The sequence below is a fragment of the Coloeus monedula genome (genome assembly GCF_965178545.1).
Source record: "Coloeus monedula genome assembly, chromosome: 9".
NCBI lineage: Eukaryota > Metazoa > Chordata > Aves > Passeriformes > Corvidae > Coloeus > Coloeus monedula.
Genome location: NC_138789.1, coordinates 10,732,227 through 10,756,121, shown reverse-complemented (window position 1 = coordinate 10,756,121; position 23,895 = coordinate 10,732,227). Strand labels below are relative to the sequence as shown.

General features: G+C 39.3%; 1 protein-coding gene across 1 annotated transcript; it reads right to left on the bottom strand.

Moving 5' to 3' along the window:
- Nucleotides 1–1,513: 1,513 nt before the first annotated feature.
- Nucleotides 1,514–23,674, bottom strand: SLC25A24 (solute carrier family 25 member 24). Its single transcript, XM_082286872.1, has 10 exons — nucleotides 23,445–23,674; nucleotides 12,408–12,534; nucleotides 11,836–11,923; nucleotides 11,290–11,401; nucleotides 8,532–8,690; nucleotides 8,042–8,194; nucleotides 6,870–6,977; nucleotides 5,105–5,272; nucleotides 3,884–4,034; nucleotides 1,514–3,220 (listed from the first exon to the last, which is right to left on the bottom strand). The coding sequence occupies exons 1-10, from the start codon at nucleotides 23,628–23,630 to the stop codon at nucleotides 3,042–3,044; spliced, it is 1,431 nt and encodes a 476-aa protein (XP_082142998.1). The 5' UTR covers nucleotides 23,631–23,674; the 3' UTR covers nucleotides 1,514–3,041.
- Nucleotides 23,675–23,895: the final 221 nt, after the last annotated feature.

Genomic DNA, 23,895 nt, shown 5'->3' with positions numbered 1-23,895 from the left:
TTCCCCTCTGGGTTCTTCTTGCAGAGCATTTCCAGTTAAAAGCATTCTTGCCTCAAGTCAAATTGAATGTCAAATTGTTCACTAAGTCAGGAATCATACACTGTGCATCTACCTCTTCCATTACTTAAAACTTCTAAATCTTATGTTACAATAACTGTACTTGCAGCAATCAGAGACAAGAAAATTCCCTAATTTGTTTACAATTATCTTTAACATTTGAAGGATTGGTGTGAAAAACTCAAAAGGGATTGTCAGAGCTGGCTGCTAACAAGCATAGCCATGCTACACATGCAGAGTAAATTAAGTTAATTACCTTGAAAAGATTTTATATTGATCCTTTGACTAACAAGTAAGATTAACAACAAAGCAAGATCAGCAGTAATAGAAGCAAGTATGTTCATCCTGATTATTAAAGAGTTCTGTCACACAACATACACAGAAGCAAATCACTGTGTAATACTCTTCAATGAATGAGCAAAAATACTAAACATGTGGTATTCCATTAAGCAATGAGACAGTTTTAAACAGGATGACAATCAACTTATCTCAAACTATGTTTTCAAGTATCAGTGTAATAGCAAAGCACAGTCTAGTCTGAAACGTATTTTTAGATCTATTGCCTCCATTTTTTACATTGAGTATTATGCATCTAATGCAACAAAGAAGTGTCATCTATGGGACCATGAAAAAAACACATCAGCACACTCTAGCCAGATAAGTAAACAAAGATTTATTAGAAACTGGTAGTTTTATAGAGCTAGAAAGGTAAACATACATTTAAGAGACAAAGAATACACAACTGAACACAGTCATCATCAAGGCACAATGAAAAATCAAATCTGAAACAGCTCATCTTTTCAACATCTGAAAAGGTCACCATAATTTCAATACTCATAATGGAACTTGCACACTATAAACAAAATGGAACAAATCTAGAAGATGGAAACTGCTAAAGTCATCTTTACATCACATACACAGTACATTTGCTCATTGGTCACAGTCAAACAAAATTATCAGCAACTGATCTCGCAAATCCCACAAAGGTACAAAAATATTGGCAAAAGCAAGAAACAGTCAGATCAGAAAGGCATTATACATATAAATTATTTGGATAGAAGGACTTTTTGGGTTTTGGTGTTTTTTTTTTTTTTTTTTTAAAGTGCAAAGTCCAACGTTTCCCTAAAGGGAAGGCCAAAATACAGCTAGAGCTGCCATTTTCTGAAATCTGATAAAACAACAATTTATAATACAGGTTTTATGGAGTTATTATGTATCAGTTTATGGAGAACAAACACCAGCCATGGAAGCACTAAACACAAATTTAGTAATTGCTGTTTGAAAAATATGGCCCAAAGCAAATGTAGAACAAGGGAGATTCAGGCAGTTATTTTTGCTTGCTTGTTTATTTGTCTACTAAAAAAAAACCAACCAAAAAAACCATGCACCCCTCCCACCCTCCACCCCCCCCCCCAAAAAAAAAAAGAATTAAAAAGAGGACCCTTAATGACCTTAACAGAATAAAGTTCTCCTTCAGTAATCCCATTTCAAGAAGTGGTGTAAGAGCAGTTGCTCTTAGAAGGTCAAGGTAAGTATAATCTCGAATTTACCAAGATTAAGACACTACACATTACAGAAAGCAGAAAAAGCCTAACAAATGAGTTTGGTAATAATTGTTAATCTATTTCAGTGTTCAGGCCTGAAGGCAACTGTGTCCCCCTCCACACACACACAAAAAAAGGAAGTCACTTTGGAAGGACTCGTACATGGAAATACCTAACTTTCTGCACTGAGGAAGTGCTGCTTTGTTTTTTGAGGAGGAGCTGTTTCTCAAGCACTAACAAGTCTGTGTGCATGCTTTGCTTGCTATATTAACATCAATCTGATGGGCACCTGAGGCCAGCACTGCCACTTGGTCACTTGGACAAAACAGTATTTTATTATCCCAATTTCACAGTCACAGCCAGCATGCACGGAAGACTGATCTCGTGTGACAAACCTGTAAAAAACCTTTACATAATAATGCAATCCTCTACTGGCTGAAAGCACATGGTCTGTAGCCCTCTGAATAAGGGAAAGAATGGAGAGGCCAAAATGAGAAGCATTCCTCTTCCCAAGACAGCTATGAAGGGCTCTGCTATTGGCTGTACTACAATTACTACCAGCTTAATACTGGATCCTCCACCTTTTTTTTTAATTAGCAACTTGCACTTGTACAGAACGGATCTAAAATCCATGCTTCTTCTATTCCTTTGTATTATGAGCCTATAAAACATGCAGCTGTAACCCAAATTTTGCCATGGTTAGTGGTGCTGATATTTACAAGTGCAATGAAAAGCAGGTCCAGTGAAGCAAGTTACCAAAATTGCTGATTGTATTACAAAAATACCATGTAAACCCACTTGAGGTATTGCGATACCACAGAACAGCAGTTTCTCAGGCTCTTTAAATAACGAAAACCAAAAAAGGTTTGCCTGAAGATAAAGGTGATGAGCTATGTTTTACTGTGTTATTCCATCATTGTGTATATCCAAGATCCTATTTCTTATGAACTTAACATTCAGTCTTCAAAAATAACAGAAGTGCTCACTTCTAGGCATGCAAAATGTCACCTGTGAATTGCTTGAGTATAGGCAGCATGACAAAACAAAAAGTCACTTTCGTATATTCAGTATCAAGGCAGTATAAACTTCTCCTACCTTTGGTTTGATTCAAGACAAATACACATTTAGAAAGGACAAATTTTAAAAAACCCCAATGAGTAAAATATGCATGATTTCCTAAAAATAAAAACATACTGTTGATTTAAAGACAGTTTCTTGATTTTTTTTTTAACTCAGTAACATTTTAAAGTGCAATATATGTATCTGTTTAGAAATGGTGAACTAAAATTTAAGAAAATTTCTTCCCACTTAAGAGCAAATGTGGAAGTTGCAGCATCTCTCTATAAAGATCTGTCTCTGATTGTGAGAGCAGATTACTTCAGAAAACATTACTGTTCTGGTGTTTCCAACGTTAGAAGCATCTCACCTTTTTCCTTCATTTCATGCTATTCCCAAATTCTGTTTCATTTTTTCATATACAACATAGCTGATGCTGACAGCTGGAAGCACTTTCATAAAATTAGGGGCTATGCCCCTATAAAGTCCTGGGAGTCCCTCTGTAGCAACAATTCTTTGAAAGAGACCAACCATGTTCAGCTGTGGAGCTCCTTCCACCGAGGCTAGAACAAAAAGATAATGCGTTATGTAGCACCTCTAGTAATGTTAAAAATCTTGAGCAAGCATCAAACACCTGGATCGTGAGCCTACTATCACAGGGCCACTGAAAAGAGATCTTTTAATCCCAGACATTTGGGAGATATCCATGTGTCTAAATCCCATTGAAAAGCATTATCCACCTATGTTCCTTTGGAAATCTAGGCTCCCATCCTTAAGTCTGTGCAGAAACCTATCAAACAAAAATCTCAACTATGAAACTATCCTTAGGAAATGTCCTACAGAGCAAACATCACTGTCTACCCTCACAGGACAATGCAAGCCCTGTCACTTAATCTCTAAAATTTAGAAAAGGCTCTAAAGTTTAGAAGAGTGCTTCCAGACTGTGACAGGGGCTGTGTCTGGTAGTCTTGTATGGAATGTGACTCTCAGAATACACAAAGCACCAGTGCTTGAAATGTTACTTTTTAATTTGAGTATGAAGAACAACAGTGTTGGGGGTAAGAGGGAGAAGGGATCAACATTAAGAAGAATTTTCCAGCTATGTCTTTGGTTTTTCCAAGTTGTTTTTTTTGTTCTTTTTATTCCTACACCTCTGCTAGGGCTATCCCAAATGATACAATTTTAATGTGACCACACAGAAGCATTTTCAGTACAAGAGAACTCACCTTGAGCCTGCATGCGTGTTCTGATAAGAGCGAGAGGGTAACTGGCTAACTGCCCACATGTGCTGGAAACAGTGCCACACCCCAACAATACAAAAACACCTGGGTTAGCAGAGCTCGATGCATAATGTTCTAGCCACGTACTCTTTAAGAGCTGCCAAGGTATAAAATTAAACAGTAAGACAAGAGACCTGCATTTAAAAAGGTAAACAAATACTTCTTTATTCATAACAAATCCTAAAGGCTCAATCCTGAAAAGCACCAATTTCACTGGGCCAGTCCTACATGCTTGAAGTGCACAGGTTAAACACCTTAGCACACAGGGAAGGACTTCAACCAGACTACTACAACTAGTACCTAAAAGAGAAATCCTTAAAAGATCCAGCAGCAGGAACAGTGCCCATGCACCTGTAACACTTTGGGGAGAGGAGGAGGGAAACCCCACAGGGTACAACAAAAGCTCCCACAGCTGTGCACATCATCCCATGCAGAAACAAGGATGCAAACTGTAGAAAAGAAATTTCATACAGCTTTAAAAATGTTTGTTCAAGCAGTTCTGATGATTACTAATGCACTGCCAAAAAAATATTTGTCTAGACTAGAAAAAAAATTAGTCTGTGCATCTGAGTTATTTAACATACTTTGAAGCAACACATTATCTAAGGTAGATAAAAGATTTTGATTGCTGGTGGGTGAAAGAGGTGCCAGTTTCTCTGGAAAGGAAAGACAGCAGTGTTTCAAACTTCAGAAAAGCTGTGTCAGCCAGAAAGAATTCTGGTGACATGCAGAGACACACAAGCAATTCAGGTTAATATAATCCACTCATAAATCCAACAACTGGCAAAAAAAAAGTATAAACTATCATAAATGCAGGATAGGGACCATAATATGAATATCCTTTTAAAGGCCCATATTTCCTATAGAATGGGTATGCTCCAGTCTAACAGGGTTAGGTAAGTATGAAAGCCTGTTGTACTGCCAAGGTCTGTACAATCCTCTCTTAATGCATTTCCTACTTGGTACTCTGGCATGGAAGGGCCCATCTGCCCAGGCACTCCTCAAGAGGGGCAAACAGAAACACTGGGGTCTAGTAACAGAAAGTCTCATTTGTCTTTTTAAAGTTGAACCAGCTGTAATAATACAATAATACAAATTCTAAAAAATATTTATGCTTTTTGTAAATTAATTAATGGCAGCTACATGCATTCAGTGATCTAAACTCACCTCATAAACAGCAAGGTCAATGCCAGCATAAGGAATTATACCCAAAATATTAGGAATATAACCTTTGTAGAAGGCCTTTGGACCTTCTCTTTTTAAAATCTTCTTAGCACAGTCAAACATCCCAGAATATTGCCCTGTTTTACCCACAGCCAATCTGGTCTTTAAAACCTAAAAAGAAAAAAATAGCCTTAATTACATACCTCTTTATTAATCTATGTTAGATACACAGTATATCTCTGCTTATTCCGTTCTCTAGAACTGCTCTGCACTTTGGTGTTCCAAATCTCCTTTGATTACTGGTAAGGCATTGTTAGCAGCAGGCTTCTTCGGGTTCTGTCCTTAGTGCAGAGCACCAGGCATTACCATACACTAGCTTACAAATTCTTAGCCTTTTAAAATTGCATTTTAGCTTTATTTTCTTGATTAAAACAGGCAGTTATTTGATCAACTTGAAGGCAACAGTATAGCCAATAGTCAATAGAAGTATTAGCTAAGGAACAATTGAGAGCACTAACATGCTAGCAGATGGCACTTCTGGTCTGGGAACACTAAAGCATATTAAGAAAATAATCTTTCAAAAAGTATGACACTTAGAGAGGTAGTTAAGGAATGTAAGGATTGTGTCTCACTACTGAAACCCAGTACCTAATTAATAATGCAAATAAATCTGTCCTGCATCTTGGAACTAAGAAATTAGTAACAGCATCCAGAAGAAACCACAAAGGGAATTTCCTGAGCAACAATTTGGTCTACTTTAAAGCCTCTTTAGACTGCATCTTTCTCAGGCACTTGGCTTTTTGCTCTTACTCAGAAGCATCCTGAAAACACTTCTAGGACATTACCATACCTTTGTGAGGAAGACCAGAAGATATTATTCTAGAATAGTTCACCTGTCTCCACTGATCAGTGTAATCCAGACAATCTACATCATGTTTCAGTTATTCCCTAACTTAACCCATCTCTGTACTCAGGTCAGCTGGGATTCAGCCTCTGGAACAGCAAGGACGCTCTTTAAAGAGACCATGATCGCTGCAGCAATGAAAACAGCTCTATTCCTACTGAAATCCCCACCCATGAAAAAGCCTCTTAGGTTACATTTGCCATTACTACCAAACTTGATGTAGGTATTGGTTTAGTTCCAGACCCAACACCTATTCCAACATGGATCTGCACAAGTGATGAACTTTCTGGAGAACCAGCAGTAAAGAAAGTACATCCTATTTCTGTGAAATGTTGTGCAATTGTTACACTACAGCAGTTAATGTATTAACACTAGTTAAATTGCAATGTGTAGTACCACCTACAGGTATGTCCTACAGGGGGAAGAGCAAATCCACCCAGTCTGAGCTGTAGCTGTTACATTCTTCCTTCACACTGTTGTCCTTATCAGACACAGCTTCCCATCATAACACAACAGAACTTCAATTCTGTCCAGACAAGAACATTCCTTGCTTATATATAGCAGGAAAAGGATTTATGCCCAATTCACAAAATTCTTGAATATGTACTGAACTTTAAATGTTCTTGGGTGATTTTTTCCTTAACTAAGTTTCATTTAAATATTGTTTAAAAAAATATTATACAGCGAAATATATGGAAAAATTACAAGAATCACTTAGAACACAGATGCTAAAATGCCTAGCACTGAAATTCTGAAAGGATGTCCAAGAGAGGAATTTTTACAATATTTTCAAGAGCAAAATGGGGTCTACTTTGGAAACAAAACAAACATTTTGCAGGCTCCGATGGAAGCAGATTTTCTTACCTCCATGGGATAAATAGAAGTTTGTGCTGTTGCTCCAGCCAAAGAACCAGATACAAATCTTTCAACAGTGCCTAACTTGCCATCTTCCCTAGTGAGTATCTTCTTATACTGTACAGTTAAAACAGAAATAAACATACATGTTTTTTAGGTGTGGCAAGAGTTACTATAAAAGGCAAGAGTACAGTACAAAATGTCTTTTCAAGCTTAGTTTTTCATGTATTTACAGTTAAATTTGTGAGCCCAAAAAGATTCTCCAGAACACAATAAACATTCCGGCCTGCAAGAATTCTTTAGGTTAAATACCTCAATCACCCACAGTTCCATAGGTGTTCTGCAAACAGCCAGCAAAAGGGTACCTACACTAAGAACTCCAGAAAACAAAGAGGAACCAAACTCCCTTGCAGATCCAGTTGTCCAATCAAAGAATGAAAGATCAACTAGCAATTTCAGAGGCACTTTGAGAGCTGTACATACTGTGTCATTCCGAGAGTAAAGAATAATGTGCCCAAGGTTACTCTGTGGCACCAAAATTTGCTGTTCAGTCTTGCAACACCCCCAAGTTTATCTGATACTTTGTTGCTTTTATCTCCCAGTTGATGTGCAGTATGCTCATTCCATCTTACTTGAGGCACTAGCAAGCCCCAAGCCCTACAGAGGAAAAGTAAAGCTCATTTAAATACACCAGAATGGGAGTTCATTTTCCAAAGGAGGATTAGGCCTTAACATGATGCTTAAAGCTGATTCAGAGGTAAATATAACTCTAAAATCCAGGATGAGGGCATCATACATAGCACTGTGATATGTGACTTTAAATGAATCCCGTGTAAGTTCAGCTAGCATAAGTGAGAACTTCTTGCCTGCTGTCACTTTGAGGCAACAATCTACATATTAATGCAGGTCTCCATACAAAGCCATGCAGACTCAGAGCAGTTTAAAACATGTGACAGATATAATTAATTTGCACTGCTTATAAAACAACAGTAAAATCTGACTAATAGTAAGTATTCTATTCAGAATAAACTATTCTAAATCTGAAAGTCACTCAAATTACTATGACAAAATCCCCAACCATGACAAGAGCTCCTATATAATACAACAGTGCCAATAATGAACAGTGAGAGTGATTCAGGACTTTATTTAGAATTATTTTCATTCCTGATTTATCATCCTACCTGTTCATAAGCCCAGAACTTAATAGCTGTTTCGGGAGCTATTTTCACAACATTTACACCATTCCCCCTCCAAAGTGATCGGACACCACCTTCTTTCAACATTTGCTTAAAACCGCTGGCTATATTCATTTTGTTTGACTTTGAACCATGAACCTAAAAAAAACAAAACCAAAGTCACAGTAGACAACACTGTTCTGATTAGATTATAAAACTCATCAGTATTAAATTGATTAAATACATCAACTAGTGAAACCATATGCACTACTGAAAAGATCTCATTTTAGTGGCACAAGTACTGTAATATTTTGCTTACATTTTTTCCCACATCTATAAAATACTATTCTTATGAATACAAAATATGGAAATTGTCAAAAATTGCCAGACCTCTTCAATTCCCATACTAACCTTGGCCCTCAATTTTTTCCCAACAGATCTCTTAAAACTGAAGTGATACACTGGAAACCAAGAAATTCTTTAACATTGCACCTACCTGCATCATGACTTTAAGGCGATCTAAGGGTGCTGTACCTGTTCGAGAGACAGCACCAGCCACTCCTCCTGCCAGCAGCTGCTTCCACCACTGCCCAGTCTTTTTCTCTTCCTCCGTGAACTCATCTGGAACAGTCAAACTATCTCCTATATCCAATACCTTTATGAATCCAAAGCAAAGATGTGCAAATAACTATCTCATTCCATCACAAATTTTATCCACAGTTCTAATTCCAAATTAATATACTACCTAAGAATGTGCAAATAAAGTGCTAGTTACAAATAAAAAATATCTCTAATTTACTTTCTATAATTAACTTGTTATGCATGGCTGTTCAATGAAAAGCAACTTTAAGTGACTTCTATATAGATATTGAGCAGTAACACCACAGACCCACCATTTCAAAGACTGCACCATCATCATTAAAAATTACAACAAACTTCCTCCTTGAGTACGGCCCAAGCAAAGACATTCTGTCATTATCAGCAGTCCTTTAAAGTCAGCACTAAAGCTCAAATGCTTATATGTTGCAGCTAACCTTTCACCAGACAGCCTTGTGGGATTAGTTTGGTAATCTCCTAAGGTTGCTAACAAGAGATTTCTCTCACAGTAATTTATTCACACATATGTGGGATGTCTCCTTCCCCCACCCTCCCCAACATTTTAAAGCAGGGTTTTTACAGCTGATATATCACGATATTCTATTTCTGGTAATTGCTGTGTATTACCCTACAAAATGAAAAATTTGACTAATCCTTTATAGATTTTCTTATCATCAGTTATACTGAAAGGCACATTTAATTACTTTTCTCAGCTATAAAAATTTGAAATTTCACTAAGGAGGGCATGCTTGCATTGCCATTGCATTTGATCAAAAAACAACATTAATATAGGCTTTAATGATAAAACTAAGACATAACACTATGAAATCTCACATGTCACTTAAACATAGTCTTTGCTCTTACGTGTAACTTATAATCATGATACATGAGAAAAAGTACACTGTAGATAATGCAAATCTGCTATTACACATAAATAAAACATACAAAACCAATAAGAATGCATTAATAACTGATAAGTACTGACCAGAAAGTGTGTTAACTGATAAAACTTTTAAACTATCAGTAATTTTAACTGTAGACACTATATCCCTAATTTATGCTGCATTCTCTCTCTGTTAGTAGACAGAATACTGTCCTGGTCATTTGGAACAAAATTGCAGAAAGCAGACTATAAATATAGCCACTGGACAAAAAGGATAAGCACCAGCTATTCTGGATATTGAACACAGAACACGTTAATTGGAAAATCCTTTCATCTTTCTCCCATTTGAGGTTTCAACATAAGGTGTCATCAGTTGCTCAACTACATGGAAACATCAAAAGATCAATCAAAACTCAAAATATAAATTCAATGTTCTAAGAGATATTATGCATATCTACCAGGGTTTAAACCTTATGTGTACCGAGACCTAAATGTAACTAAGGAAAAAAAAGGTAAATTTGAGGGTGTTTATAACAGAAAGGCCACAGCTACCATAACATTTCTATGCCAATGCAGCTATCTGCCTGGAAGAGTCTGACAGCAATTAAAATTTAATTTTAATTGTAATTGTAAGAATTCTAAGAGCTGTCTGTCAATGCCAGCCAGGCTGGGAGGTCTCACATCTGCTCTTATCTCAAAGACCAGCTGCGTTACCGTGTAGCTGGATTTTGCCAGCTGAGATAACTGGGTCATCAGCTGACTGCAACACTAAGATCACAGGAGACTCCCTCAGCTGTTTCTTGGGGGCAAGTAATGACATTCCATAAAAAAAAAGAAAAACACAGATCTTATGTTTAATAATAGTAAGGAGCATTTTATTAAAGCAGAGGTTTTTTCCACTAAGTAAGCTGGGACCAGGACTATTTGATCTCCTAGCAGTGCTTCAAGTGCTTTCTTCAGCAAACAGGGAACTAACTCCCTTTTGGCAAGTATTCCTGAACTGAGGTTGTACAGTGTCAAACACTCAAAGCTTTCAGATCTCATAAACTGTTTTTTATTATGGAAATGCTGACTAATCCCTGGAGATATAAATGGTCTCACTATATTCAAAGGTATCTAACCTTATTTCCTCCAATAATCTACAGGAAGGATATTTAGCAAACAGGATTACTGTTACTTACTTTATTACTGTTCTTAAAAATCAGAATGGAGGTGTCAACAGCTCCATTCAATAAAAACTTAAAACATTTCTCTGCACAGTGGATAGCCTATTGCTGTAGATTCTGTATTCTTAAAATAAAATCTATGGCACGAAAGAGCACGACGTGCACAGAAAATCACCAGTAAAGACACCAGTGATTTTATGATAATTATAATGATACTATATAACTGCAAATACTAATTTCAACATAAGAACCAAGTTAAAATGTCTATATAATTTGTTTCAACAAATGAAATCATACTTTAATGTGTGAAGAAAAATATTTAATATTGTGGTTATTATTCTTCTGTAGGATTTCTCCAAAAGAGAAAAAGGATTCCATTCAAAGAATTATTGATAATTATTTGCTAAGTTTAGCTGAAGTTCTTTGTTCAGAAGAAACTCATGACACAATCCTGCTTGTAAATGGGAGAGCATGAAGTGAAAAGGAAAACCAAACAATACAGATAGGCTTGAAATACAAGTGTGAGGCTGTTATATTCAATAACACAAATTAATACAGCAGAGGTGAACTTAAGAGCTGCACTAGGTTAAAAGAGAAGTTGAACTTACAGTGGAATGTTTCCAGTATCGAATTATTTCTTCAATGTCTGTAGCTGGATTAAACATAAAATGATCTCTCCACTCATTCCAATCTACTGTCATTGTCCCATCAGCATCAATACTGAAAAGAAATTGAACAAAACTATGTAAGGAAATAGCAATGGTGGGGTTTTGTTCTGGGTTTTTGCTTTTTCTTCCTCCTCCCCTCCCCCCTGCTTTTTTTTCAACTTGGATTATCACATCAATAACAACTGACTGTAAATTCCATACAGTGACTCCAAGGCTGAATCTGCCATGGCCTTTCAATACTATGCTTCTCTTACCCAAGTGCATCTGTCCTATTCCATCTAAAAACGTAATACAGCGCTTCTTTCTACCAACAACATTTACAAAGAAATAAAGTAACATTTTCCTCCCAGAACCAGATGCTCCAATAGTAACTACCAACACTTTTCAAAGTCATAATCCCATTTATCCCCTTCTCTGAAATAGAAAAATATAAAAACTAACAATACAAGGAAGATTAAACTGCTTCAAAAAATAGTAATTCCTGACCTCTGCAGGATCTTTTCTGCCTGTTTTTCTGAAATGTTTATACCCAATATCTTGAGGGACTGGACAACTTCTGAGGCTTCAATTTTTCCTTGAAACATTAAAATAAAGATGATACATATTTAAAACACAAATCTTAATAAACTTAGCACCTTGGACCTCATTGTAACAGCTGAATAATTGCAAAGATGATTTAAAAATCAATTTAAACACAGATGATATGTTTTGATTGTCTACTACAAGGATGAAGCAAATGGGATGCAAATGCAGTTAGTTAAAAACTGGTTTATCTTTAACAGCTAGAAGCAGTCAGAAATTTCCTTACAGTTTCTCCATCTGGGGAACAAGGAGCCCCAGTTCAGTGTACTTGGAGAAAATAGAAAGAATAAAGACTATAATAATTTATTTTTTTGATCTATAGCAAACTTTAATTATGCAATTGTTAAGGAAAAGAAGTAAGGATTCCATATTCACAATTTTTCGTTCCAGTTCAGACAAAGAATATAAGTTAAAGTACTTCTAATGCACAGTTTCTTCAAACAATGTTTGAACAAATAAAATAAATCAAGGCATACCATCATTGTTTTTGTCCAAGCTCTTAAATGCCAGTTTCATCTTTTTTTCATGTTCTTTAAGATACTGCATAAATTCTTCAAAATCCAGCTGTCCATCCTGGTTAGTATCTCCAGCTTTAAAAATTTTCTATTGTGAGAAAAATGAGTATTTTACTTGTCCAAATTACAGCAGGTCACAAAGCATCATTTTGTTTTCAGAATTTAACACACTCAATATTTTCATAGAGAGAGAAAATACTTAGCAGTAAATACATATTTAAGAAAATGTTATTTGTTATTTATATAACTTTTCTGTGCAGAAATTTTAAGGTTTCTTACCAGCACTGGCAAGTTACACCTACAGGTATCAAATAATTTGTGGAGGAAGAGGTGGGGGACAGGAGAAAAACCTGACAGAGAACAAGTTTAAGCCTGTGAGTTTCCTGTATATGAAATTTGCCAGTAAAATAAACAAGCAGAACCTTGACAATCATCTTAATCAAGTGGCCTATTAATTACGAATTATAAAGGTGAAAAAAACAAACAGCAATTAACTATTTAAATGCTGACCAAAAAATTACAAAGATCTTGCTCCACTAGCACTTCCAGCCCTCAGCGTTTGAGGGAACACGGCTTTCTGCTTCAAACTAAAGCCCTGACTACAATTTTAAACAAACTTGTAACAAATACAAACACACTTATCTTCCTTTCTTGTATGTGCTTCCTAGGAACTGTCCACACATAGAAACACCTCCATGTAAAATTAACTACGCATTGAGTGCATGGTATGCAATTGCCAGGACTGCAGGGAACAAGTCTGAAACACAGCCCAGGCAGACACTTCTCCACCAACAAAGGGCCAGAAAACTTCACCATCTCTGTTAGAAAAGGGAAATCACAGCAGCCCCACAAGCAGCAGCCTGTAATTGCTGAGGCTCGTGCTCAAGGCAAAGCCTGGAGAAGCTCTGCAGGGTTTAGGAGCTTGAGCTTTACGCTGCAGCAAGGGCAGCTCTGGACACGGAGAGCCAAGGCCACAGCCACTGCCATCGCTCCTCATGCTGCCACAGCACTGCCACCTCCTCTGGCAGGACCTGCAGGAAGCCAGCAGGGAAAACCAGCCCAGAACCCTGCTCTAGAACAGGAGATTTAAGGGGAAATTATGTCTTATCCCCTCCTTTGGACGTTGGTCCCTGTGGTTTCCCTCGATGTGTGAAATCGTAGGGGGGCAGCACTCAGTTCCAGACGGACAGGAGACCACCCTGACAGCACAATCTCCTCACTAACTGCAGTTTCAGAGCACTCCAGGTTACGTGCAAAGCACACACCAAAAATTCTTCCAAGAATCTTCTATTTAGCAGACTGCCTTGCGCAACTGTAGTTTCTGAATAAAGTAACTCTCAACAAGATTTGAATGGCTGTTCTAATCTGCAAAATCCGGTTTTAATTCTTTACTCCTCTTTAATTAGTAGAGGACCTCAAAAGACCAAAGTCCAACAAGTTCTAGGCTACAGAAACTAAACATACAGGAAGCAGAAAACTGGTGAGTATATCTAGTATTTGGTGTCTGAAAAAGACTGAAGACATCTAAACACATTCATGTTGCCTCCTTTGTCTTTCCTATCCCTCTACAAAAAATAATGTGCTTTAAAATTTCATCTCAAAAACCTAAAATTTATAAGATTATCGAGGATTTCTTAATGAAATGGAGGAAGATTATGTGGTATGCCACAGTGAAATGAGCAAATTATTTCCTTCCCATAATACAGCAAATTTTGCACAATAAAAATCAACTCAAGATACCACATATTCAGATAACTGCGATTTGGTATCAGCTTTGAAAAACAATGTTCTTAGTATAGTCGTAAGTCCAGCTTGATTGTAATTTCTGTTAATAACCTGTCAACACAGATAGATGCACTCATCAATTCAGTTTCATGCCTCTGTCAATATGGTTAGAGCTGTTCAGAATTTCCCATAACAAAAAAAAGTTAGCTTACATTTATGGGTATTTATGGATACAGTCCTGACCATGACCTTCTAACAAGCAATTAAGAAAGGCTAATAGATTAATCATTCAAAAAACTCTCCCCCCCCCCCAACCTAACCAAACCCCACCATGAAAAACTAGTCTAGTCTGAAGAGTTCCCTCTCAAAGATCCTGCAATCCCAAGCCATCTTTTGCTCCACACATGGCACCTCATGCTGCAGGGTCCGAGTGTCCTGCTGGGCTCCCACACTCTCCTGAGAAGAGGTGACTTACATGGCACTTGTAATCACTTTGCATGAGTTCTACTCGACACAAATTGCTACTGTTCCCTATTGCTATCTGAACTACACAAACCAAAAGGAAACAGAACAAGGAAAGTGTTGTTCTGTCTCACAGATATGACAAAACCTGAACTAAATTCTAATTACAAAACCTCCACTGCTGAGGATGATGTGAGCCAAAGAAAACTGGAATTTCTAGAAGTTTAGAGAGCTGGTAATTTCTGTGTGTGAAGGCAGGCACCTTTCAGTTCATCTGCCAAAGATTTAGTGGATTTCACACTGCAACAATGAGAAAAGGGTAAGCACAAACATACTCTCAATTTCCTACTTTTGTTTTGACAGTTATTTTCCAGACTTCAAGCCAGTCTCAGCCACTCTCAGTGCAGCAAAACAAAACTGGTAGAGAACAAAAACATGTAGCACATGTGTCTTTCTCTCAGTACAAATCTAAAAGCTCATGCAAACAAAAGCCTATGCTGCCAGGGAATGTCATGAAATGAACTAATTGTGTGGGTGTTAAAGTTTCAGATTAAAATCAGTAACTTGCAAGGTTGTGGAACTAACAGGAACACTGAAAGAAGCTCGTCTTCCACTTCATGGGCAGAAACTTCCTCCTTGGGCATTCCATACCCCATGGCCATAGCCAGCAGGAAGACACCTACTGGATGCTGTAGGGAGCCTGGCACACTAAGTTCTAGGTACAAACTGCCCCTTCATAGCATCAAATAATAATTCAAGTTGGAAGGAACCTCTGGAGTCCATTGAACACAACCCCAGCTCAAAGCATATCTACTGAGATCAAATTAGATCAGGCTGTGGGGGACCACATCCAATTGAGTCTTGGACACCTTCAAGGAAGGAGATTCCACAGCCTCCACAAGCAAAACACTCCATCATTCAATCACTCCCCACTTCAGTTCAACAATGAATCCAACTCTGCTGTTCTGCATTTAATATACTACCAAATTTTGTATAATTACAGCCACTTGTCACTCTGCCAGTGCCTGGGTCACCAGCTTCTCAGATGGAGGAGAACTGGATGCATTTTAAAATAGGCATGCTTACAACAATAGAGCAGGAACCAACCAAGGTGCCAACACTCGCTTGTAAGTCCTGGGAAACAATGTTCAGTATGCCTGCCACATAAAACCTGCCATTTCTTGTTACAGCCTTACTGTGGGATCACCTCACCTTTACAAAGGCCCAGACCCAAAAGTTTATTTTTCAAGGCACACCATTTCTTTTCTCATTGTCTAAAAACTGTAACCCCAAGCAATAAGGAAAATTCACTGGATAAAATGAAATGGTGACCACATAAAGAATTGTTAATTACTGACAGATATAGGACAACAGTTTAGATGATGACATGAGCTAGTGATGTGTGCTTGCAGCCCAGAAAGCCAATCATATCCTGGGCTGCAGAAAAAGAACCATGACCAGCGGCTCAAGGGAGCTTCCATCCCTCTACTCTGCCCTTAGGAGATCCCACCTGGAGTACTGTGTCCAACGCTGGGGTCCAGCACAGGAAAGACACGGACCTGGTGCAGTGGGTCCTGAGGAGGCCACAGAGATGATCAAAGAGCAGGAGCACCTCTACTATGAGGTGCCTATGAGGAAAGGCTGGAGTTTTTCAGACTGAGGGAGAGAAGGCTCCAGGGAGGCCTTATTGCAGCCTTTTTGTACTTAAAGGGGCTTATAAAAGAGATGGGGACAAACTTTTTAGCAAGGCATGTAGAAATAGGACAGGGAGTAATGGTTTTAAATGTAATGAGTGTCAACCTAGATTACATATAAGGAAGAAGTTTTTTACAATGAGGGTGGTAAAACACTGGCACAGGTTGCTCAGAGCATAGCAGATGCTCCACCCCTGGAAACATTCGAGGTGAGACTGGGGGGTTCTGAACAACCTGATACAGTTGAAGATGTCCCTGCTTATTGCAGGGGAATTGGACTGCAAGACCCTTTAAAAGTCACTACCAATCCAAACAAGACTATGATTCTGTGAACTTCTTTTTAATGCTACAGGCCTTCATACAGACAGACTAAAATGCTCCTGTGCTGACCTATTTGATCCTGATACTGCCACCTTTGTCTTTTCTCCTCTTTTTTTTCTTCAAAATTCTACTACTTTTTCTGTTGCATATTTTGTTAATACAGCTGTTTTCAAATTCCTGCACAACCAGGCAACACCAACATGAAAGGCCACAAGTAGACTGAAACACTGAAGGTATTTTTAAAAAAATTTCTCTGTTATATAAATCATGTTGCAGTGTTGAATTCCTACTCCTCCAGAAGACCTCTGTATTTGGTGTGGAAATGTAAGTCAGCAGGTCTGTTGAAAAAAAAAAATTTACAGACAGGCTTTATATACACATCAAAAACTCCTTACCCTCCTCTGTAAGCGTCCTGATGAATTATTAGATTGCTCTATGCCAAAGTTATGAACTTTAACACATTCATGGCTACAGTGTTAAGACCAAGAATGCAACAGACTAGAAATCTCAATGTTTTTATTTAGACTTTTCTTTTAAATTCACAGTCTAATTTTCACATTATTTCATATCATTATTTATGTATTGTGCATAAGCCTTCACATTCTATTTACAAAACTGAACTGTGCATGAAGGGTGGGGCTGCTGAGTATAAAGGATTACCAATATATTTATTAGCTTGTTGTTTCAGCTAATTAATATAATGTAAAGAATATTTAAAAGGAAATGATTCATCAAGAAGTTACTGGCTTCCTATCAAGCTATCTACAAGACACAAGCACAAAACAGCACTTCAAGATACACCACTAGTGCAAGTAGCAATTATGTGTTCTGCAATCTGCAGCGAGAGTTCCAAAGAGCACAGATACAAATCCTGCAAAGACCTCCCACCACAGTAAGATCATCATCATGCCTTTAGACATTCCCACATTTCACATTTGCTTTTAAAATCAGAAGTACTATATATAAAACCAATCATGATATACCCTTTTCCCTTTTTTTCCCCTTTTTCAATTCTTTCCCTCTAAAATTTTTTAGCCATTCACATAGCTCTGCAGTCTACGATTTTTAAGTTGGTTGTAATATTATTGGAAGCCAAATTCAGTCATAGCTGAAGTATACACAACACTTCTCTCTTTACTGGACACATACCTGACAACAGTCCTATTCCTATTTATATCTGCTAAGACTACACAAATTTATGCAGACTATGATAACCCAAAAAACACTAGCAAATATTATTAAAGTCAGCCTTGTCAAACTACATCAGTTGGGAGATAAATCCAGCATAAAGGGAAAGGGCCTGAGGATGTGTTCACACAGCATTATGGCCCAGTGAGTCCATGTAACACATGAACTAGATTGACACCTCACCTCCAGAAATCCAACACAACACTGAGTAAAACAGGAATTTGCACTGCCTCCAAAGGCCTCCCAACTTGTCCAAATTTAGCATTCATATTTACTCCCGTGCCTCCCAAAGGATACTACCAACATGTAAACAGCATCCAAGCGAGCCCCTTAAACCTGCCCCCGACATACATTAGGAGGCCCTCACTCCAGTACAGCAGACTTGCACCCTTGACAGGAGCAGATGTTGCTATCAGCTGCAGAGCTTCCTCTTCCTGTTCCCTGTCCTAAGCACCACTCTTCCCTGCAACAGGACAGCACTAGCAGAGATCTTCTCACTGGTCCATTTCAGCTAACAGAATCTCTAGAAAACGAGACAAAAAAGGACAAGATGCAAGTGTGAGTATGCTCTCCCAAAATGCCTTGCAGAAGCTGCTTCCTCAGGACCTGGATAAACTCTCTCAACTCATAGCTATGAATTAAATTTCAAGAATCTGAAATAGCATACATGGAAGATGCAAACTATCCCTTGAACTTTCCTTCAGCATTCCTTGCAAGTTACACTCATATTTTTGACTTTGAGCATGCTGAGTTTTCCCATTAAACAGGACCACTCTGCTCCAGATGCATCCTGGCTGTAACCATCTCAAAAGATTTAACAGTTTACCTTGCCTGTTCACCTGGGACACACGGCTGTCTCAAGACAGGGATTTAGCAAAGCATTTCAACACAGCGGTTAAGAGATGTCTCAGAGGTGAGGCTTCCCATATTTGGGAATTCTTGGCATTCTTGCATTCTTGCACTTTGCAGCAACAGGAGGAAGAATTAATCATTCACTGTACTCTGTCACTATTCAGGAAAAAAAACCTATCAAGTTAGTTTTAAAAAATAATTCATTTTGTCTCCTTGGATGTTTAAAGTGTTAGGAAAACAAACTTAAGATTCATCTTGCTCTTTCATATGGAGACTTGCAGACTACAGCATGTATCAGTTAAAAGCTTCTGAAGCTGTACACATAGAAATTAAATAATGATTTACATTGTTTGCTTACAATGGAAGCAAAGTAAATTGAATACATTCAATTTCCAATTTACAAATTGAATACATTACTGAAGATATTTGCAGTATTTCACAATTAAGTCCCCATAAGCAGTCATAATCATCACATCTATTACGACCTGAAAAGGGAAGCTTAAAGGAACTAAATGGTTCCAGTTTTCTACAATCACATGACATGACATCTGTTTTGATAAAAAGCTGAAAATGCCAGATTACTCTAAATCTATAATACCAGGTTAGGTAAGAGAAAGCTTCAATTCATATAAAGAATGACACAGAGACAGGGAAGTAATGAAGCTTTTAAGACTGTGACTCTGCAGCATATCAGGTATGAGAAATTCCCAGAGTAGATACAGCGTGATATAAGATGCCCATGTATCTTCCTCTAAGTTGCCAAAGTAATCAGTGTTTCTTCTGTTTCTAGCCAAGCTACAACATGATGAAGGAGTCTTCAGTTAACTTGGTCTACTATCCCTCTAATTTTGCCACATAGGGGAAGTTACCAAAACTAAAATAAGTGCAAAAATCTTAAAGCAGTGGAGAAATATTTAAGGAAAATCTTAGCTCAGTCACTAAACAAGTGTGTGCTTTCTGGACTAAGAACTGCTATGGAAAGGTCAAGCTCTGAAGCACTATCTAGCTGCAGTTTTTAGAGGACAGAGAAAAGCACAGAACGAAACAATACACACCTGGCCCCGTTCTCACCCATCCTCAAGCTGAGACACAGCAGTGGAACACAGCACAGGGGCCTGCCTCACATGACAGAATTCTGAATTTCCTATGGTTTAAATGCAGAAACATACTTCAAGTGTTCTGCATATTTTTAGACTTGATTGGACTCAAATTTTCAGAAACAGTCAATTATTCTGAACAGACCATAGTGTGATTGTTGAAAATTTAGTCTCATTAGGCCCTGTCTCCACCACACAGACGTGTCTCTTCACACTGTTTCTTTATCCAAGAGTTTTAATGTAGCCAAAGACTTGTTACAGAGAGTTAGTCCAAATAAGATCATTAGACTGGTTCCAGAATGTACTTATTCATTTCAGTAACATCTTCCTACTGCTAGCTCCAGAACTCAATGTATAAATAGTACCTGAATTTGAATACTTGGCTGTTCCTGTCCCAAACTGAAGCTTGAAATATGGGGTTCACCTCCCACGGATTTACTGTAAGGACTGATTGCAGCAGAAGGAAAGGATGAACAAAAATAGTTCTTCATCCAACCACTCACACCATTTATGGTGCTCCCGCCTACAAGACTCACGGCGCTCTGAAGACACAGCATGAGATCATTTGTGATCTGATCCCAGCATCTATTCTGTGTCTCTGCTTATCAAAGTCACTGTACAATAGCTGTTAATACTGCTCGTAGAGCAACATCTGACTGTTACCACACTGAACTCCTCCTTCACAGATGTTGACACATTATGTCAGGAATCTTTTGCAAAGCTTTGCAAAGTAGCCCGTTCCTGGCAGGTAATATGCTACAACATAAAACAGGAGTCACCCTGGCAGCCTCCAAGCAGCACACATTCCAGATTTTCCAGTCATTTACTTTTGTTTGTCAGATACTGCCAGAAGGCAGGTCAAGTAGAACACAGGAGGTTCTTTCTGACATGTTGTGCTATGATGTCTTGCTATAGGGGAAAAATGATTCTTCCCTAGAGGAGGATGCAACCCACCTCCAAAGCTTACCACACACATTCACAACTGATGGAAGGTGCATACCTGTAGTCCATTACTCTAATGGATAGTAGCTTTGTCTCTTTTAAAAACATGCATATTCCTTCTAGAGAGGAACTTCACTTGAAGACAAAAGAGCAAAGTAGTACCAGTAGCACAAACACTAATTTATACTGTGAAGATGGTACAACTTTGGATCAACCAACTGAGTTTGCAGTGAAACCCAGGAAGACTCAAACAGTCCCTTTTCCACGGGTTAGCCAGGAAACAGCTGTGCAGCTCAGAAGAACAATGGCCAAGACTCCCAGGTACATGGATTTCATCCTATGTGCTGAAAGCCAGCCTTGCAAAGAGATTTTTGGAAACCTAACAGCATCAACATAACTAGGCTTGAAACTCTGACCCAGCCACAAGGCACCAAGGATATCCCAAGCTCTGCCCATGCCATGGTGCCACTAATGCTGGCAGGGCTGAGCAGTTCAGTAGATAACACTTTGCCCCATTGTATAATATTTTCATGTCTCAATTCCTTACTCATTAGCTATTAGTAATTATAAGACTACTTCTGCCTCTCCAAATACAAATATGATGATTCAATATCTGACTTCGTTAATAAAACACCTTTTTGCCAAGCACTAAGGAAAATGAATTCAACATCACTTCAGAGCTTGAAGTGGGAGAAGGTCCCTTTGAGCTGCAAGAAAGTACAGGAAGCAGAGTAGCTACATAAAGACAGGAAAGAAGCAGACAGCAAGTCTTATTGAGGCTCTTGTATTACAAGGAGTCTAGTTATTAACAGGCACACAGCAGCAGCCTAGTTTCTAGTTCAAACTGTGCCCACCATCATTTAAAACACTGAGCATATAGAAGTTTCCCTGCACTCCAATGATTCTTCCACCCCTCCCAAATAAGAAGATGACTCATGGCTTATTTTGTTTACTCTGTGTCTTTAACAACTAAGGCAGCATTTCCTGCTCTCTGTTACATCCAGGTATGTCTATCTATTTCATGGGTATCCCTTTCAGTTTATCCTGAAGCAACTGAAAATAATACTGCACACCTACTCAGATGTGCACTATTAATGAAGATCACTGATTTTGAGAAAGAATTTGGAACTTCAATTCTAAGCTGTCAGATCGTCAGCAGCACACCAGCGCTTTCAGTGAATTATGTGGCAAGACCACCATTGTTAAACACCAGAAAATTAGCTGGTCACCTGTTTACCCATTGTTCAATGTAAGTAAAAATCCCAAACTGTTACAGTCAAACTTGTACAACAGGTTTACAACAATGTGTGTATAATGTGTGACTGAAGTTCATAGCTAGCATGCTCTGAACACTGACAACTCTCGTGGATAAAAAAAGGCCAACCTGTCCCTCCTTTAATTACGAAAACCTAAGAACACAAAACGTGCCTATTACAAAGATGATTTTGACCAGCAGCAATACTGCAGTGAAAGTGTGCTTTCATTTATACTCTTGCATAAACACCATTCAACTCAAGAGGCCTGTTGGATATTTTCTCTTAAGTATAGGAGACAGAGAATTAAATATAATAGAAGGACGCAAAACAGAGACCAAATGAGATCACAGGGAAAAACTATCACACAGTCAGCATAATGTCACTGAATTATTGACCCAACACATCTTTTAACACTGGAGTTGAAATTTAAGTTCCTTTTCCTGCACCTCTATCAGAAAGTATGCAACAGCTAGTACAGGCATGGCAGTGGAATGCCATGGAAACAAGCAGAATTGTTACAGTAGTAGTTCACCCCCACAGATCTCACCTGTACCCGTTCAGCCTAAATGAACCTATGTGTGTCTTGTCAGCACAGACTTGCCTTACCACACAAACACTTGTGCCTACAGAATTGTGCATTAAATGATTTTATATGCTGATCCCTGGGGATTACCAAAAATAATCAGGAAAGAATTTCTCTTCCAGGTAACAGGTCAGATCTGCTAATGTAAGTCAGCATCACACTGGAATGCTTGATGACTTAAGTTTTACTGACTTCTGAGGTCACAACATTGATAAAAGGGACAAAGGAATGTAATAGTCGAACAGATCACTGCAGAAGCCACACCACAAAGTTTCAGCACTGTCGGTTTCCTGGTTTGATAGCCACTGTTACAAGTGTGCATTTTCTAATAATGGGCCTCGGTATCTGACAACAGTCCATGCCAAGAAGAATCATTTCCATGTGTGTGTGTTTAGCTTAAATAACTACTTCTGAAATTGCAACCTACAGCTATGCAGATTTACACTACCTGCTGTCCAAAGCAAACATTAATTTACTTTGATCTAGATTATGCATGGGTGGAGTGGTGGACAAAAGCTGTAAATTACCATCATTTATCATGCTGGAAGAGGAATATGCTACCGAGTATCACTCAACACGGAGTTAAAGGATGTCAAAAGTCCACACACGATGAGTAAACCCACTTGGCAGAGGAACCACCGACAGCCGTACGCGCTCGGGACCCTTCGCCTACAACCGGGGCGTGCCTGTACAACACGGCCCCCGGCGCTGGAACAGCGTCCCGGGGAAGGAAAACGGCAGGCCCGAGGCCGCCTCCATCCCGGAGCGGCCCCAAGCCGCCGGCCGCGGCTCCCGGGCACGCAGCAGCCCCGGCCGCGCCGCGCCCTCCCCTCCCCACTGCCGCGGGGCGCCGGCACAGACCGCGGGCCCGCGCTTACCTCCTCCGCCTCCTTCCCCAGCGGGATGCCCATGGCCCGGAGGCCCGTCTGGAGCTCGGCAATGTCCACCCTCCCGTCTTCGTTGAGGTCCAGTTTTCTGAAGAGGTTGGCGTACCGGGAGTCGCCATCCCTGTTCCCGTCGCAGGCGGCCGCCGGCAGAACGAAGCCTCGCAGGAGCTGGAACATGTCGGGGCCGTGTAACGCGGACAGACGGACAGTGCCCCTCGACTCCCGCCGGCTGGGCGCGGACGAGACACCGCCCGCAACGGAGACACCGCCCGCAGCTGCCGGGGAGGGAAGGGCCGGCCCCGCGGCGAGGGGCGGAGGGAGGGCGGGGAGCTCGGGAGCTCTGGAGCTCGCTCCGCCCCTGCCGCCCTCCGCCCACCCCCGCCGCTGGGCGGGAAATGTGCGATGAGGAAAGAGGGCGGCCCGCAGCCCCTCGGGCTCGTCA

What these genes read in the sequence shown, in the direction of transcription:
- SLC25A24 (XM_082286872.1), bottom strand. Translation starts at nt 23,630, where the DNA reads ATGTTCCAGCTCCTGCGAGGCTTCGTTCTGCCGGCGGCCGCCTGCGAC. An exon ending in TGGGGAAGGAGGCGGAGGAG is followed by an intron (nt 12,535 to 23,444) that starts GTAAGCGCGGGC and finishes TTCTCACAATAG; the next exon opens with AAAATTTTTAAAGCTGGAGA. An exon ending in CTTCTATTTATCCCATGGAG is followed by an intron (nt 5,273 to 6,869) that starts GTAAGAAAATCT and finishes TTTTCTTTTTAG; the next exon opens with GTTTTAAAGACCAGATTGGC.